This window comes from Kryptolebias marmoratus, linkage group LG24 (genome assembly GCF_001649575.2).
Source record: "Kryptolebias marmoratus isolate JLee-2015 linkage group LG24, ASM164957v2, whole genome shotgun sequence".
Classification (NCBI taxonomy): Eukaryota; Metazoa; Chordata; class Actinopteri; order Cyprinodontiformes; family Rivulidae; genus Kryptolebias; species Kryptolebias marmoratus.
Window position 1 is genome coordinate 21,990,491 of NC_051453.1, and position 17,987 is coordinate 22,008,477.

Genomic DNA, 17,987 nt, shown 5'->3' on the forward strand with positions numbered 1-17,987 from the left:
TGCAGCAAATCTCTTTTGTGAAAGTTCAGTTAAATGTCACTTCGAAATAAAGCTTGAAAAACGTAAGAAATTAGATTTTTTTTTTATATTTTTCCGAGAATAACTGACAACGTATGTAATTGGGGTATATTGTGTTATATATCTTTATCGTGATATAAAATTATCCATATCGTGATATAGAATTTTTCCATATCGCTCAGCATTATCATGAGGTGTCATGCTCAGAGATTTGAATGACTCTCGGTTACATCATAATATCAAATTTTAGCTCAATATTTATAAGAATTACTGAGTTATCACTATATTTGTGCTGCCTAAGGTTGATTAGCTATGATGGCCATCTTGGATTGGATCGACTCCAAAAAATAATCATTGTAGATGTAGACTATATTCATTGATTTCTTTATCTAAGTTTGATATAAATCTGTGGTTCATGAGATATTTTGCTAACATAGTAGATTGTATGTATAGTAAATGACTGAGCTACAACTGCACCAAATTTGAGCACAATACCTGTAAAATTGACCGAGTTATAGCCATTTTGCAAATTTTTAAAGTCAGTTGGCTGTGGTGGCCATCTTGAATGGGGTTGACCCCAAAAGTTAAACTATTATAGATACACAGATAACTTTCTGAGAATTTTAATAAATTTTGTTTAGTTGATAGGATATTTTGCAAACAGACAATGGCAGACAATAACAGAGCCTTCTTAGTATTCTGAAATTAGTCATTTGTTTTAGGCCTAAAACATGTTTTGTTCTTAGTTGTTCAAGGTAAATAATGGATGTAGACTGTCTAAAACTAAAGATTAATTTCATTGTAAATTTATCAGTTTACTCATTTTTGATGGCAAGAAGTTTTAATATGTTACCTTAAATGTTCTTTCTAATGTTTTTAAGACTTATTTACTTATATAAGTAAATAAGTAATAAGCTTTAAATATATTTATTTAAAGCTATATTTTGCTTTAGAACGTGGCGCTCCTCTTTCCTGTCACAATATCATCAGTGTTGAAACATTTGCTTAACCTGGAGTTAGCCTTATACTAGAAAGAAATCTACCCAATGTGCTTTGTGACATTAGAAATGTCAACAAGGACTTCCGGTGGTGCCATGTTCTGAGACAGTCGCATTGGGTGGAGGCTCCCGTGAGATTGAGGAACAGTCTGCAAATTATATAACTTTCTGGATATCCCCTTAAGAGACCCCACAAATAAGAAGATGATGCCAACAAGAAACACGGTTGGTAAACAACAAACTGACCAAAAAGAGTCAAAAGAGAAGAAAGACTCACAGCAGGCTAACACCACAGCTGGCGAGAGAAGAAAAGCTAATGACACAGTAGCCGAAGTCCTGCGGGAACTAAAGGAGTTGAGGAAAGAAAATCAGAGTGCATTTGCTGAGACAAAAGCTGCTCTAATAAGGCTGGAAACATCAGTAGGAGATTTGAAAGAGCGCATGGACACACTAGAGCAACGTCTGGAGGAAGCAGAAAGTAGGACCGGCACGACGGAAGAAACAAGAGGGGGCTTTGGTACTTGATGAGACGTGAGGCCTGACTAACTAACCAATGTGATGACCTACAGAACCGTTTGCGCCGTAACAATCTCAAAATCCACCAAGTTCCGGAGGGAAGCGAGAAACAGGATATGGTGGGCTTCGTAAGGGAATTAATCAGGAGCACGCTTCTTCTGCAGGAAGATTTAAGCATTGAAAGAGCGCACCAAGCGCTATGACCGAGGCCAGCTGACACAGATCCGCCACGCTCCATCATTGTCCGCTTCATGAATTACACCACAAAAGAAGCGGTGCTGCAACGGGCATGGTCACAAAAACAAATCGTTCTTCAAGGGAAAAGAATATACTTTGACCAGGACTTCTTCCTAGAGGTCCAAAGGAAGAGAGTGAGACTGCGGAGCATAATCAGGCAACTTAAAGAAAAAGGAATACAGGCAAAATGTTGTTTTCCAGCGCAACTTAGAATCGACTTGGAAGGTGGCACGAAAACCTTTCCTTCTCTTCTCGACGCGTTACCGGTGTTGGAGAGGTTCAATATTTCGGCGCAGATGAGTGAGAGAGACAGGATGGAAGCGGAGCTCTTCAGGGAGGCCTGGTCTTCGAGGATCAACAACAGGAGACATGGAAAAGGGGGGCTGCCTGATGCGGACTTAAAAGTTTTCATTTAAGATGGTGGTCGGGAAAAATGTTCAGGAACAGAGAAGCTCTGAAGGACTAAAAGGTATGTTCTGAGAAAAATTATTAAGGGGGAGGAGAAGACGTTAGGGAAACAGCCAATGTTACGTTATATAGTGAATTTGTATCTCAGATGTTCAATATCTCCCGGGTAGTCAATATCACCATGCGTTACTATCGTTATTTCATTGGGTGGAGATCTCACCAGGGAATTACTGCTTTTCTTTGGTTTGTGATCTGGACTGCACTTAGTGCCTTTTCCCCAGAGCAACTATGGGCACACGGCGCTCTGCCTTGGTCACATCAGGGGCTGGATGGGAGGCCACTACAGATTATATGTGGTCTTAACATAATCAGTCGGGTTCATGGGAGTCTTTGGGGTTTAATTTGTTCAAACTGCTTTTGTGTTACTATGTTCTTGTTCCTTGACATGTTCATGCCCACACAGAGTGATCAACAAGAGACGGAAACAGATAAGATGCAACTTTCAGAATTAAGTTTGAAGGTTCAAAAAGCAGGGGAGGAGGTTGACATTGCTAAAACAACTATATGTTATGAGTGAGTTAAATATTGTGTGTTATAATGTGAGAGGACTGGGTCACCCGATAAAGAGGAAGAAAATACTAACTCAATTAAAATCGCTTAAAAGTTCAATAGCCCTATTGCAAGAGACCCATCTTAATGACCTGGAACACAAGAAATTAAAAAGAGAACGGGTGGATCAAGTGTTTTTTGCCAGCTGTCCAAAAAGTAGAGGGAGGGGGGTGGCGATTTTGCTAAGCCGAACAACCTATTTTTCTGTGCAGAAGGAGGTGAAGGACGTACAGGGGAGATATGTTATGGTAGTGGGATCAACAGAAGGAATGGTCATAACAATAATGAATATATATGCCCCAAATGAAAATGATCCAAACTTTTTTACAGAAGTTGCCTCTGTCTTAGCAAAAGATTCAGAAGGCGTAATACTTTTAGCAGGAGACTTTAATTGTATGTTGGATCCAAAACAAGATAAATTGCCGCCAGACCAGGGCCCGCTTAAAAAAAAAAACGAAAGCCCTGAAATATATATTCTAGAGGAGTTGGGACTGGTGGATTCTTGGAGGGCATGTAACCCACAGGGCAGGGATTTCACATTCTTCTCAAACGTACATGGTTCGTACTCAAGATTGGACATGATATTTATATCCAAACAAGATCTTCATAGGATAGTACATAGTGGTATTGAACCTATAACTTTGTCAGACCATGGACCAGTCAGAATAACAATAAGGATGAAAAAGGAAAAACATTTTAAATATTGGAGATTGAATGTCTCTATGTTGAACGATCCACATGTCCAGGAGCAAATGAGGACAACAATAGATGAATATTTCCGTTTGAATGATAATGGGGCAGTGTCCCAGGCGATATTATGGGATGGAGCGAAGGCTGTAATTAGGGGTAAATGTATAGAATTGGCAAGTAGATTAAAGAAACATCGGGCACAGAAAGTAAATGACCTAGAAAATGAAGTGAAAAGATTAGAGCAAACGCATAAAAGGGACAGAAAAGAGGAGACATTGGAAAAACTTAGAAGAAGCAGGGAAGCACTGGACAAACTACTTACTTATAAGGCAGAAGGTGCTATGAGATATATGGGTCAAAAATACTATGAAGTGGGGAACCGTGCGAGCCGCTTGTTAGCTTTCCAATTGAGAAAAATACAGGCCAGCCGAGTGGTTCCAAACATATGTCATCCGGGAAACGGAAAAGAACTATTCCAACCGGAAAAAATTGCAGAGGCGTTCAGAGAATTTTATAAGGAACTATATGATTCTGAAAGTCTACCCCAGAAAAGAGAGAAAACAGAGGACCTCTTTAAAACACTTAATTTACTTAAACTAACACAGGAAGAAGCGGACAATCTAAATAAGCCAATTACGGAAACTGAGGTTGAGGAAGTAATTAAATTATTAAAAAGCAATAAAAGTCCAGGGACAGATGGTCTAAGTGGATAGTTCTATAAAGTTTTCATAAAAGATCTTACCCCTAAATTATATGCAGTATACAACTACGCCCTAAAGGAAAATGATCCTCCAAAAAGTTGGTCAGAAGCATTAATAACAGTAATACCTAAGGAAGGGAAAAACCCTAAAGAGTGCGCCTCTTACCGCCCCATAAGTCTTTTAGGGAACGATTTGAAAATCCTTGGCTCAATTTTAGCAAATAGGATGCAAAGGTACTTAAAGAAACTAATACAACCTGATCAACCTGGATTTATAAAAAAAACGACAAGGATCAAACAACATTAGACGAGCGCTAAATATTCAGTCAATTGCTAAGAGAGACAGCCAACCCTCAATGCTCCTGTCGTTAGATGCAGAGAAAGCATTTGATAGGGTGGATTGGGATTATTTAAATTACACATTGAAGAAGATGGGATTTAACAATACTTTCATAAGATGGATTGCAACTCTTAACCAAAACCCTATCTCAAGGGTCCGGGTAAACGGCTACTGCTCTGAATTTTTCAACATAAAAAGGGGGGTGAGACAGGGAAGTCCGGTCTCGCCTATTCTTTTCGCTGTAAGTATCGAGCCATTAGCTGGATTGATTAGAATGAACAATCACATAGAGGGAATAATAGATAAGGGAGGCATAGAACAAAAGATTTCTTTATTCGCAGATGATATCCTCTTGTACATAAAAACCCCATCAAGTACAATGCCCCCCCTTTTGAAATGCTTACACACATTTGGTCACATCTCAGGTTATAAGTTTAACAAAACTAAATCGGAAGCAATGATGATGTCAGGACGCTGGCCAGGGCATCTGGAGAAAGAAGTGAAATTTAAATGGCCAAAAGCGGGCCTTAAATATTTGGGAGTCAATCTGACCAATAATTTCTCCCAACTGTACAATGCTAATTACAACACACTTATATCTCAAATCAAAATAGATTTGGATAGGTGGCAGATTCTCCCACTATCTTTAGCTGGCAGGGTAGAAACGATTAGGATGAATGTGCTACCACGGCTTCTTTTCCTCTTCAACTCCCTCCCGGTCAGGGTCCCCAACGCCACCTTCAAACTACTGGACAGACATATCGAGATTTATCTGGCAAAACAAACGTCCAAGAGTGAGACTTAAGGTCATGTGTTCTTCAAAGAGAGTGGGAGGCCTGGCTCTTCCACATCTTGAAAGTTATTTTTGGGCGGCACAACTAAAGGCACTTGTTGCATGGATCAGGTTGGATTTGGATACAAAATGGGTCCAGTTGGAACAGGATTCGATAGCAGGGAATATCTCGATAAAAGATTTGCCTTTTTTAGGTAGAAATCAATGGCGAAAATTTAAGATCCAAAATGAGTGGGTGGTGTTTACATTGAGAATGTGGGATAAAGTTCGGAGGAAGTTGAAGCTACCACTCTCTTCATCACGAGCGGCTAGAATAAACGGCATAGTCGACTTTAAACCTAACAAATTGGATGGGGGTTTCGGTGGGTGGGCAGACAAAGGTTTAATAACAATAAACCAACTATTTACAGGAACAACATTAAAATCCTTCTCGCAACTTCAAAATGAATACGACATTGCTAACACGGATCATTTCAGATTCCTTCAAATTAGACACTACCTTCAAAAACACAAGGAAATAGACAAATTAAAAGAGAGACCAACAGATTTTGAACAATACTGGATTGATGTAATGGAGAATAAAAAGTATCTTCAGAAGATTGTCTCAGCTCTATACCAGAGATTACGAATTGACCAAGACAAGACGACTCTAGACGTCAAGAATAAATGGGAACTGGAACTAAACGTGGTGATAGAGGACATGGAGTGCGAAGAGACTTGGGATAAATGGCATAAATGTTTGAGTAGTCCAAACTGGAGAGAGTTTAGCTGGAAAATAAGAATGAGATTTTTTAGAACGCCGGTAGCGATAGCCAGTTATGATAGTAAGGCCAGCGACCTCTGCTGGCGGAAGGGCGGACAGATAGGAGATTTTTCCCACATATTTTGGGAATGCCCGTAGGTAAAAAGTTATTGGGAGATGGTAAAAAGGGAAATAGGAAAAATATTACACTTGAATCTGAACATGGAAATCCATAGAGTGGTTCTAGAGGATGTTACTCTTCCGACAGAAGATACTAATACAAAATATATGCTGAGAGCCCTGATGTTGATTTCTCATAAGGTGATCAATGTGAACTGGCTGAAACCACATTCGCCTACCTTGGAACAATGGGTCCAGAGGCTGAGGACTGTCAACCTGATGGAAGATTTAACAGCAATCTTGAGGCTGTGGAAAGACATTTATAATGAAAGATGGACTTCTGTAAATTTATACCTGGGACAATGTGTTTGACTATTTTTTTTTATTTTTTTTTTTTATTTTATTTTATTTATTTTATTATTTTTTGTTTTTTGTGATACTGTAAGGAGAGAGGGAGAAGGGGGAGCTCTGGAAGATCTGTGTTTGAAGTTATTTCTGTATTTACGTTGCAATGTAAAGGTATGTTCCATAATTGTGGGCTATGTCAAAGAACTGTTCAAATAAAAGTAAAAAAAAAAAAGAAATGTCAACAAAATTGGGTATTTAAGAAATCAAACTAATAATACTTCATTGTATTATTGTATTTTTTCTGCTGTCTGAGCCACAAGATGTGATTATAGACAGGTTCACTTTGCCAACCAAAGTAGGCAGTAAACTTTAAATAAACCACTTAGTGTTTTTAGATGCTGGTATCAAACCCAGCACAGCAAGCAGATACACCTGTTCTGTCTGTGTCTCGAGGTATGTCGGTTTATTAGCATTCCTGTGAGTTGAAAGACCTTGAAAGTCCTGGTAGGAGCAATGCAGTTAGACAGATATTTTTCTGTTTACATAAGAGCCGCATTAGTTTGCTTGAGAGGATCAATAGAAATAAAGCAGGGTAAGTCCTTGACCCTCTTCTCACCAGATGAAGACTGCACTATGACTTAAGAAATCAGCCAGAGCATGGATGGTCTTTGTAGAGTGCATTTCAGATATCAGGATCCTTGGTGTGGCATGGTGGCAGTATATTTACATGCCCTTGGGGCCATTAAACTATGCTCAGCCATCTTTCATTTGCCTTTTGGATTCAACACAAGAATCATTTTTTCTTATCATGGTCAGAATTTCTGGACAAGAAAGGTAGATGAGGTCGAGGTTCTACACAAACCTCCTCCACAAAGATTACTGGTCCAGTAATCTCCCATATATATATATATAATCCACCGATTGTGACAAGAGTATAGAAACAATGTTGCATAGACGTTCTACCTGAAGCAGCAGTAGTGCTGTGTTAGCAGTCTGTGAGAGTTGTCAGGGAATGGTGTAATCATGGGTGTACATGGTAGTGTTGTCATGAAAACATACTTCTATGTATAGAGTTTGGTGAGGGAGCAGGAAAGTGTCTGAATTATGCAAAAAATGACAAAACAAATAAAACAAACATGCATTGTAATTTAAAAATAAAATTACTAACCCTACAAGGCTTTAGAATTAAATTAAATCCAAATGATTTGTTTGAAGAACTGCATCTACAACTCCTAGTGCAGAATTAACCCTAAACTTTGGTAAAAGGTCAGCTATGACTTAAACTGACTTCTAGCAGAAAGATATGACTGAATGTTACATTTTTAGCCTTATCTGTGGCAGAATGGGCCAAAGATGCATGAGCTCTCCTCTAACTATATACCCCTGTTAAACATTTAATGAGGAACATGAATAATTTCTCATTATCTAATGTATTCTTGTAATGTAATGTTGTCTGTGTGGAATTCTATATTTAAAACTAAACCAGGAGGAACCTAAAACATCTCTTATCATTTCTTTGTAGTACTTCAAAAATTGCAGGAACTTTTTTTTACCATCATATGCAAAATTAAAAGGGGATTTATTTTTGTAATCTACTTACTAGTACAGCATTAAAACCATTTTTTATTAGGTTTAATCTTAAGAACAATCGTTTAATGTACCAAATACATATATTTAGAATTTTTCAGACTGTATCCAAGCAGTGTTTGACCTTACTGAATCTAAAAGAAGAGCATAAAAAGACATCCTGTCACTATGCCAGACTCTGAATTAGTCCTGTGTGGTTGCTGGCATCGCCAAGGAAACGAGTGCGTGATCAAGCTGCTGATGCTCAGTTCTGTCAAAGTGGCCAGCAGACTTCCTGCTGAGCTGCCTAACAAAGAAACACAGCAAACATGTACCTGCTTGATCAAAGATATATAAAAATGTATCCCTGTGTATGAATACGAGAATTTATAAGGATAAGTGCCGAAAGAAATCTGCCTTTTTAGCTTTCTACCGCCTGTATTTGCTTTAACCAGCTGCCATGACACATCTATTTTTAAATGCCTTCCCCTCCAACATGCCATATTTTATTCTCAGATACAATGCGTATTGTCCAACAGGACATTAAAACGACTTAAAGGGATAGGTCAGACCTTTTGAAGAAAAGCTGAGCTCACCTGTGACCATAGTTTAGACCAATATAATCCTTTCACAATAAAATACAATGGGGAAAAAACAAATACAACTTGCCGTGTCACTACCAGGTGCCAGTGTAAAAAACAAAATAAAATAAAAACACGGAATAGCTGCATAATATGACTGATGTAAAGGTTTATAAAATAGCATTTGCATAAACTGCTATGAAAGTTTCAAAACTAGACTTGTTCTAGGACTACAGTAATCCACTTTGGTCTTGGTCCTGCTCAGACTAGCCATTAGCTTGTCAATTAAGTCAAAACTAAACATTTTAGAGCAATATATATGTTTTTCACTACAGGTTTTGTTTTTCTTTGTTTTGCTTATTTTTAAGCAATCTATAAAGTACACTAATGTCAAAGTTTATTTTTACATCTGCAGTTTAACATAGATTTCATGCTTTGGATTTGTAAGAACAGCTGATGATATCATAACTGGCAGAAAAAGCAGAAAGCTGGGGGCTTGGATGTAAACATCCCTTTAGGAGGAAAGTTTCCATCTGCACCACAACACAATAAGGGAATGATTAGATTGCTGTTGGAATAGATAAGAGGGTGATGAAGATGTGAGTCATGATTGCAAACAACCCAGCTATGTGTAAAACGCAGGTGAAATCCACAAGCTACTTAATGTGTTTGATGTGAAGTGGAATATTTGCAAAATAATGCCATCAAACAGTCCACCAACTGTATATTATTTATGATAATATATGGCTTTTACATCAGCTCTTACTGTATTCACTCTTTACATTTGTAATATATTTAATCATGTTGATCCGTGGATATTTTGTTTTGCTTTCAGGCGACAATTGGAATTGACTTCCTGTCGAAAACGATGTACCTGGAAGATCGAACGGTAAGTTGCAGCTGTTTTGTGTCATGACAGAGATGTAAAATAATAGTTTTGTTACCAGTGCAGCTACAGTTCTCTCTAGCCGTCATTTTGTTCGTTTCTACAAAAAGCGTGGTCTGCATTCAGACTGTTCAGCAGTGTTGAGAAACAGCATGTCATCTTTCTTGTGCTGCGTAGGTGGATACAGTGGAGCCTGTCTGCTGCTTTTCTGTTTATCATAAAGAAGTACAACCTTGGAAATGAAGGCTCTTGTATAAATAAAGCATGTTGTGAATCTCTGCACATGTGTGTTTGTGTGTGTTATCAATGCCTGTGTGTGTCTGAAGGGAGCCCATTGTTTCCTGGCTCTCTGACTGTCTGAATCATCTTCCCCTCCTCAGCGTTGTCTCTCTGAACCCCAGGTGAGGTTGCAACTCTGGGACACAGCAGGACAAGAGCGCTTCAGGAGCCTCATCCCCAGTTATATACGGGACTCCACTGTGGCTGTGGTGGTCTACGACATTACGAGTCAGTGCCTATTGCACACACACGACACTTAAAAAAAAATTAGCAGTCAGCTTTGCAGATTCTACTTGTTAGGGTTTTTAATGTTATCAGTCTTTGTGCTTATGTGTAAAACGGCCTACGTGACACACAAAGGTCAGACGTCGGATGCCACACCATCTGGCTCTCCCAAATAGTTATGTGTTATTGTTAAGATGTGTGTGTTTAAACTATAGACTGGACCGGTTTTGGCCGGGTCAGACCAACCCCTTTTTTCTTCCTTTAATAAAAAAGAAAGCTCAAGTAAAAAGTCAGAACTTCTTGGACAGCACGTCGTTAGTTGCAGTTGTGGAACTTCTCCTCTTGCGAAGGCTTTCACAAAAGATAAACAAATCCTCTCTGGTGTGATTCTTTCAAGCAGGTTGAACAAATCAAAACCCTGACACTACTCTAACTTTAGTTATATCCCAAGATGTAAATGACTCCACTTAAACCATAGCAGTTTGCTAACAAGTTGTCTTATGTAATGAAACTAGTATATTAGTGGGTAATTAAAAAAATATAGCTTAAGCCTCAAACATTCAGTCATTTTCATTGCTAGGCAACATCTGGGGGAAAAGTAAAATAAGAGCTGAAGGACATGATTGTTTTATAATCATGGAGAGAGAGAAAAAAAACAACAAATTTACTGAACATAGTTAATTGCAAAAATGTTGTTTTTCTGTGGTTTATAGGGACATGATTAAAAAAAGAACTTTTTATACTAGATATTTATCAATTCCAAAGCAATGTGTTTAAAAAACAAAAAAACAAAAAACAAAACATGCTGGTGTAGATTCTCAGTCATCCAGGCCATGGTAAATTCAAAAAAGGTTAACAAACAAAAACAACTGGACTTCTATTCTGTAGTTGAAGACGTTTCGCTTCTCATCCGAGGAGCTTTCTCAATTCAGAAATAGAGAGTGTGGAGTTGAGCTTTTAAAGCTGAGATGTGATGTAAGCTGGATAGCTTGCAAATTGTTCTCACTCTTCTAACAATGGAGGCTCGTTAGAATCCTTGTTTGTCTGACTCACTGAGGGGCCACTCTTGTCACATGAGTGCAGGTGTTGATTGGAGTGAAACTGACTGAGGATCAGGCCTAAAGCTCCATTATATGTTTTTGAAAGCTGAAATCTGAGACCTCCTCCTCTGTTTAATGTTGGTTTCTCCCTTTTGACATAGATAGCTTCTTTTACCCCCCTCTCGAACCATCTGTCTTCTCGGTCCAAAATATGAACATTTTGGTCCTCAAAGGAGTGTCCCTTATCCTTGAGGTGTAGGTGGACAGAGCCACTTCTTCTGGGCAGGACTCAGCTGTCAGCTGTGCTGATAAATTTTCAGCTGTTTGGGATAATTGTCCTGTTTCATGACCCAGTTTGGTCAAAGCTTCAGCTGTCACAGATGGTCTCACATTTGTCTCCAGAATCCTTTGGTCTACAGAGGAGTTCATGGTTGACTGAATGACTGCAAGGAGCCCAAGTCTTGTGGCTGCAAATAAAGCCCAAATTATTAGCTCTCTGCCACCATCTTTGACAGTTGCTATGTGGTGTTTGAGTTAATTTCCTGTTTGGCATTGACATCAAAAATCTCAATTTTAATCCCATCTGTTCATAGAATCAGTTGTTGGTGTTTTGTTCAGATGTAGTTTTGCAAACAATGAACAACTGCTTCTAAAAGGTCATTGCTGATGTCTTCCTTTCTTGACGTTGAGGCATCAAGAGCCTCCCGATGAGAAGAGTGAGACAATCTTAATGCTATTAAACAGTTATCCTGCTTGTGAAGATTAGTGGTAATAAAGGTTGTACTGTATTAGAGCAGTACTAACAGAACTGGTGTTACTGCACTTAAGCTTATTTTACTCTGCTCTGTTCCTTCAGACATCAATTCATTCCAGCAGACATCAAAATGGATTGATGATGTGAGGACAGAGAGAGGAAGTGACGTCATCATCATGCTTGTTGGAAATAAAACAGACTTGGCAGACAAGAGGTATGTAGATACAACTCGGCCTACCTCCTGTCCTCAGCATCACTTTTTGTGTCTTCCCATCATGGAAACCATGAGGCACAAAGTGTCTGCAGCCACATTCAGCTTAATGTTGGAAGAACAAAGTGTGACAAAGACAAAAGGTTTATTCCATTGTCTCTCTCTACAGAGCAGGCAATTTGCTCAGTTACTTATAGACTAAAATAAATCTGTGTGGATTTTATATAAATATTATCGCAGCATTACAAAGATACATTGAGAAACTGTGTGCTATATAATCAAGTGTAATGAATTCATTCATTAGGCTGATAACTGATTAGTTTTACCGTTGTGATATGGTTTGGGCATTTAGCTGATTCTCATTGGACCATTTCCTCTCAAACCACTTGTTTTGAATTTAGAGAAGTGTAATTTAGTGCACTTTGAGTCAAAAATGACTGTTAGGAAAGTCAAACCTTTCAGGCTCAAAAATGACCAGGGCGGCCAAAAAAAAAATGCACACCAAAAAAGAAAAAAATCAGACAGGATCCAAATGTTTGCAAAGCTCTGATTCTTTCATTTATATATATTTCTTCAAAAAAAAATTGTTCTTACATTTTCACGGCAGCAGGACACAATTTACACATTCCCCAACCATCCACGGAGGTAAAGAACAAAAAGCCCCCACATTCTAAATTACACAGCTTTTAAATCACTAGCCTGTACCACTTCTAATTTCAAAGGGATGCAAACATTTACACTGCCTATTTTTAAACCTACCTATACACAGGGAATTTTCTAGAACAAACACTTACATAGTTACAATTAACTTATTTAAATAATTACAATTAACTTTAACACATTCAAAGCTAAAAACTAACAATCTAAACCCAGACAAAATCCCAAAATATCTCCCCTCCCTCTCAATCAGTGTGGATTCCCCCAGTGAAGCTGATTGAGAACACCAGGTCCTTATCAGCACTGCTCATGCGTGCGCTTTCATGGCAACACAGGACCAGGTGACCTCAAAGAGAAGGAGAAAATGATCAACACAAAATCTTAAAGTTAAATTAACAAATCAGATATAAACCTATCCCAAATACTACAGAAAACCCACATTAATAAATTAAATTAGAATATAGAAAATGCACACATACATGTTAGTGAGGGGGTAACTCCCTCACAGACTGGAAAAGCGCTTTATAAGTTCAGTCCATTTACCATTTATAAAAGATAACACAAATATAACACAGAACACAAAGGGGCAGGTCGTCACCAAAGTGGGAATGTCCACCATCTTGAACTTGAGAAACACAATTGGCCTGATTCACAGAATAGAATCAATATAAGAAGAGCTAGCTTAGGTTTGCTAAGGCTTAACCAGGTAATTAGTAAGCAGCTAAAGATTAAACAGATTCTATATTCTGACAATGCTCTATTAAAAGTGTCACGTCTGTTCTTTAATTTAAAATACTAGTCAATATGGATGTCTTCTGGTAGCATTTTTTTAATAGAAAAAAATGACAAGAGCTGACAATTAAAACATGCAATAAAGATATAAAAATACCAAAAATTATGTACTGGACACAGAGTAATTTATTAATAATTTATTTGTAATTTATTCATTACATTTGTACCTCGGCATCGACACAACTGTCTTTTCTTTACAATCATCAGTCAGGAGGTCAAAGTGGTCCTAAGCAAATTTAGCCACTGGGCCTGAGCGAGGCATTTGGCAGATGGCTGTTGATAAGCTGCCGGAAACGCTGCCTACCCAGCTACCTGCTTTGTCACCCAGACTGCAAATGGCATTTAGCCACTGAGAGCTTTGAATGCATTCTTTAGCTGTTTGCTAATTACCTGGTTAGCCTTAGTGAACATAAACTATTTATTTCTTCTTTTTTTGGAACACCTTCTTTCTGACTCTGATCACATTTTGTCACAGGCAGGTCCTCTGAATTTGGAGACAACCCGCCGATGACTCCTTGTGTTTTGCAGAGACCTCTACATGTAGTCAAGTAGTAAATTCTGCTTAAACATTGAACACAAACTGCAAACAGTTTGCATGATTTTATATACCTATATTCAGATGGTTTTTGCTGTTATATTCTTCACTGTCTACCTTTAATGACAGTGAACGTATGAAATAGTTTTAGAAATGTGGTGTTGTTTTATTTATGAAGACTGTAAGATTTATACAAAATATATTCTCTTTAGGTTTATGCTTTATATCCCCGTATTAGTATTATATTAATGTTACAAAACAGGGTTGTTCAACTTGTGAAATATGCTGCCATACTGAATGTCATATTTGCCACAAATGATCTATTCGTGTGTGGTAAGTAATTTCATTGTTACAGGCGGTATTAATTTCCCACGTGAGAACAACAATTTACAGCTGAAGGGGAAAATTCCCCTGGTGTTTTACTTCATAGGATGTCAGGAACTGAGGGAAAAGCAGAAAAATGCTGGTGGTAGCATTTTCTTGGATGCATCTCACTGGATCTCTCAATAAAAGCTCACAGCTGCCATAACAGCAGGCATAAAATATGAGAAAAAGACATAAAAAGTTTTCAGATTGTATAGCGAGCATAGGATTATACATGTATATACAATAAATAGTTTGGACCTATATTAAACTTGTAAAAAGTACAATAAAGTTATTTTGCAAGAGTTATCCTCTCAAAAATTTGATTGCAATTGTTTAAGTTTTTTTCATTCAGTCCATGGTTAATTCTTTTTAAACTGCAATTTAACCATGCCTTAACATGGTCTGGAAGTCCCAGTAAATAAAATTGCAATAAGTTCAAATCAGCGTTCTTTAAGAATTATTTTTTTAAACAGGAAATGAGCCCTACTGCTGTGTAACCTGTAAAAACAGACAGATTTTTTTTTTTTTTACCTAAATCAGTGCAGGAAAAAATAAATGGCATTTTTCCCCTGTAGCTTTTCATGGATATTTTGAAGCAATTTAATCTTAACCAGACATTTTAAATTTCAAATTGTCTGCTTTTTTAGGTTACTGCAAAGAAAATCCTCACTAATTAAAAGATGGCAAGCTAGCACCCACGTTTATGCAAGCATATCTGCCACTTTGGGTGTTATTAAGTGTGTTCAGCTGCTCCCACCACATTAGACAAGAATTTGGTTAAAACTCGGAGTAGGAGGCTGCTGACTCCACTGTATTTATAGGCATGTATTGTTTTTCTATGTGCCATCTTAGATTTCACTATGAAGGATTTAATGGTGGCTTTTTTACCTTTTCAAAGAATACTTTTAAAAAAAGTAAAATACAGTGATTTTCTTTTTTTAATGAAAGGAAATTTGAGTATGTTGCATTTTTATAATAGAATAGAATTAGATTTTAAAGCACTCAGGAGGAAGGATCTCTTAGCTCCGTTTGTTATTGCCCACTGGTGTGGTGGAGCATTTCACTGTGTGTCGAGGAGAAAACTGAGTGTAAAAGCAGCACATCTCCTGAAGCTCAGCATGTGGGAAACCTGCTGTGCGTCGAACACCAGGAAGCAGCAGCCGAGCAGAGCCTGGTGTGATGTACACTGACAGAAAGAAGCACTGACATTTTGTTAATTCGTCTGTTTATTTCCTGCCAAACGGTGGTTATCTTATTGAGTTTTTTTTCCTGTTCTTTGCTTTTGTACAACTGCCACAACAAAAACAGGAGCTGGTCAGTATGACATTCTGATGTTATAACCTTAATCAAAATATCACTGTTTCATAGTAATAATATTAAAGTTTAAAACAAAAATTAAATCACAGTCTAAATGCTTTTATTTAAAAATAGAAATGCAGTTATGATTACAACTGCTGCTTAAATATCACATCTGGCTAGAACATCATATTATAGCTACGATAAGATAATAATGTAATATTTATTTATAACTTACAGTTATTATAATTTTGCTGAACAAAAACGACAAGAGAACACAAGTGACCATGTTTACAGTCAAAGTATCCAATTGGTGTCAGCTATTTCCCAAATTCATGCCACTAAATGTGTAAGACATTAATTTTTTGAGGGTCAAGGTTAAAATCTTAATTTAATCACAAGGGCCGACACACAATTTTTTAAAGATCTAGTATATTTTTAAAAATTTTTTAGCAGATGCACATACATAAAGATGAAAGACCTAAAGAAAGACAGAATAAACACCAGCTAAAATTAGCTTTAGTTCTAAAGTAAATCTGCAGAATATTACTACTCTTCTGTAGTTCTTTATAAAGTTATGTTGAGAACCTGATGCGCTGATTTTAGCTAGTCATTTAGCTAAATTATCTGCTTTTGTAGCGAATCTGCAGTTATCCATAGCATTAGGTAAACACATGACGTTCATGGGGGTTGTCAGTTTCCTCACCTGAATCACAGAGACTTGTCATGTCACTTGAATTTTAAAACATGTTTAAAAAGATGTGTGACAAATTTTCCCTCAAAATAGTCAGTCCACGTGGGTTTCTCGAACCTACCTCAAACTTGTCTTCATTTTGTCGTGTGCCTCTTCAACTCATCTCAAGAGCTCTCTTCTCTGACTGAGAACTAAATAATTGACTCATCATAGAGTTTTGCGAATCATGCACACATAAATAAGCTGTGGTTTGTAAAAACAGGCCGCACAAAATGTAGTTTCATGACTCTCTGGTCATTTGGTTGCAAACACCTAGATTTCATTGGCACTGCAACTGAAAATTTGCAGGTTGTTTTTTTTTTTCAATTTTGATTTTCCAGCTTGTCTCCTACGATCACAGCCCAGTGAGGTACCACCTTTTATAGCTTGTTTCAAACATTTGTTTCAAAGCGCTGTTACCATGACATGGTTTCCCCCAGAAAAGAGGCTAAGCCCAGTGGTAGATGGCCGATCGCTGGTTGATCGCAATTTAGTAAGAAAAAATTATTAAAGTTGACGGGAAAGTTGAAAATATGGCTATTTGTTATGTAATATTGTAAGATATTTGTATCAAATATTTGCACAACTACAGTTTTACAAAAAGGCACTTTTGAAAGACTTTTTTAAACAAAAATACAATTAACATAAATACAAATTGTTTGCACCTAATTTGAATCCTAATTGAAGTCACATTTACAAATAAATTAAACTAACATTAATGAAAAAGTGCAAACAAGGCACCAACACATGTCTCACGTAAAGGCTAATGAATAACAAAAGAGAGATGCTGTACTGTGCTGTGCTTTTTGTGGCACAGGCTGCGTGTTGGATCACTACATGTAACAAAACAAAGCATATCTGAGGCCGAATTTAATAGCATCATTTCACTAGTAAACAAGGATAAAGTAGCACACCTCATATTAATATTTTCACTAACTAAAAAACATGCTTACCATATTCGGTTTTGTAAAGCCACCCGCTGAATCAACTAACCCTTTTTGGTTAAACCCGCTCGTTCAGTGTTTATTGCTGTGGCTCCAGCGACCTGGTAACTAGCAGTAGCTGAAGGTGGCTCGGCCTCAGTGCTCATTAGAGTCAAGCAGGGCTCCGCGAACAGTGGTAGACCTGAGCGCACACTGGAGGCATTTTTACTTGGTGATACGTGTATAACGTGTATAAAAAATGACGTATTTTACAATAAACAAGCGGAGCTTAGCCTGGCGGTGGGAGAGGGAAAGCCTGGCGGAAACTCTGCATAAATAAAAGTGATGGTGGTGCTCCTCTGGTAGCCAAGATCTTGTCATCTGTGTTTTTCACTATTAAAGAAATTCTGAAAGAGACTTTTTTTTCTTAACAAAGGGAAAAGGTTTACAGGAATTCTCCTCTTGGCCATTATGCACAGCTAACTGACAGCAACAGCTGGGGGAGGTGTAGTACACTCCTGATCAAAATCTTAAGACCAGTCAAAAAATTGCAAGAATTTGCATTTTGCACTATTGGATCTTAAGAAGGTTCTAAGTAGAGCTTCACATTGTTAAAGGAAAAAA

At 37.7% G+C, this 17,987-nt stretch overlaps 1 protein-coding gene across 4 annotated transcripts in view; it reads left to right on the forward strand.

Moving 5' to 3' along the window:
- Positions 1 to 17,987, forward strand: part of rab6ba (RAB6B, member RAS oncogene family a) — a 68,435-nt gene that overhangs the window by 32,595 nt on the left and 17,853 nt on the right. For 2 of the 4 annotated variants that reach the window (XM_017438919.3, XM_037974345.1), the window contains 3 exons: positions 9,502 to 9,555; positions 9,933 to 10,059; positions 11,953 to 12,064. In XM_017438919.3, the coding sequence (XP_017294408.1) occupies positions 9,502 to 9,555; positions 9,933 to 10,059; positions 11,953 to 12,064 (293 nt within the window). The remainder of the gene's footprint in view (positions 1 to 9,501; positions 9,556 to 9,932; positions 10,060 to 11,952; positions 12,065 to 17,987) is intronic. The other 2 variants (XM_017438920.3, XM_037974346.1) reach the window with 1 other exon arrangement.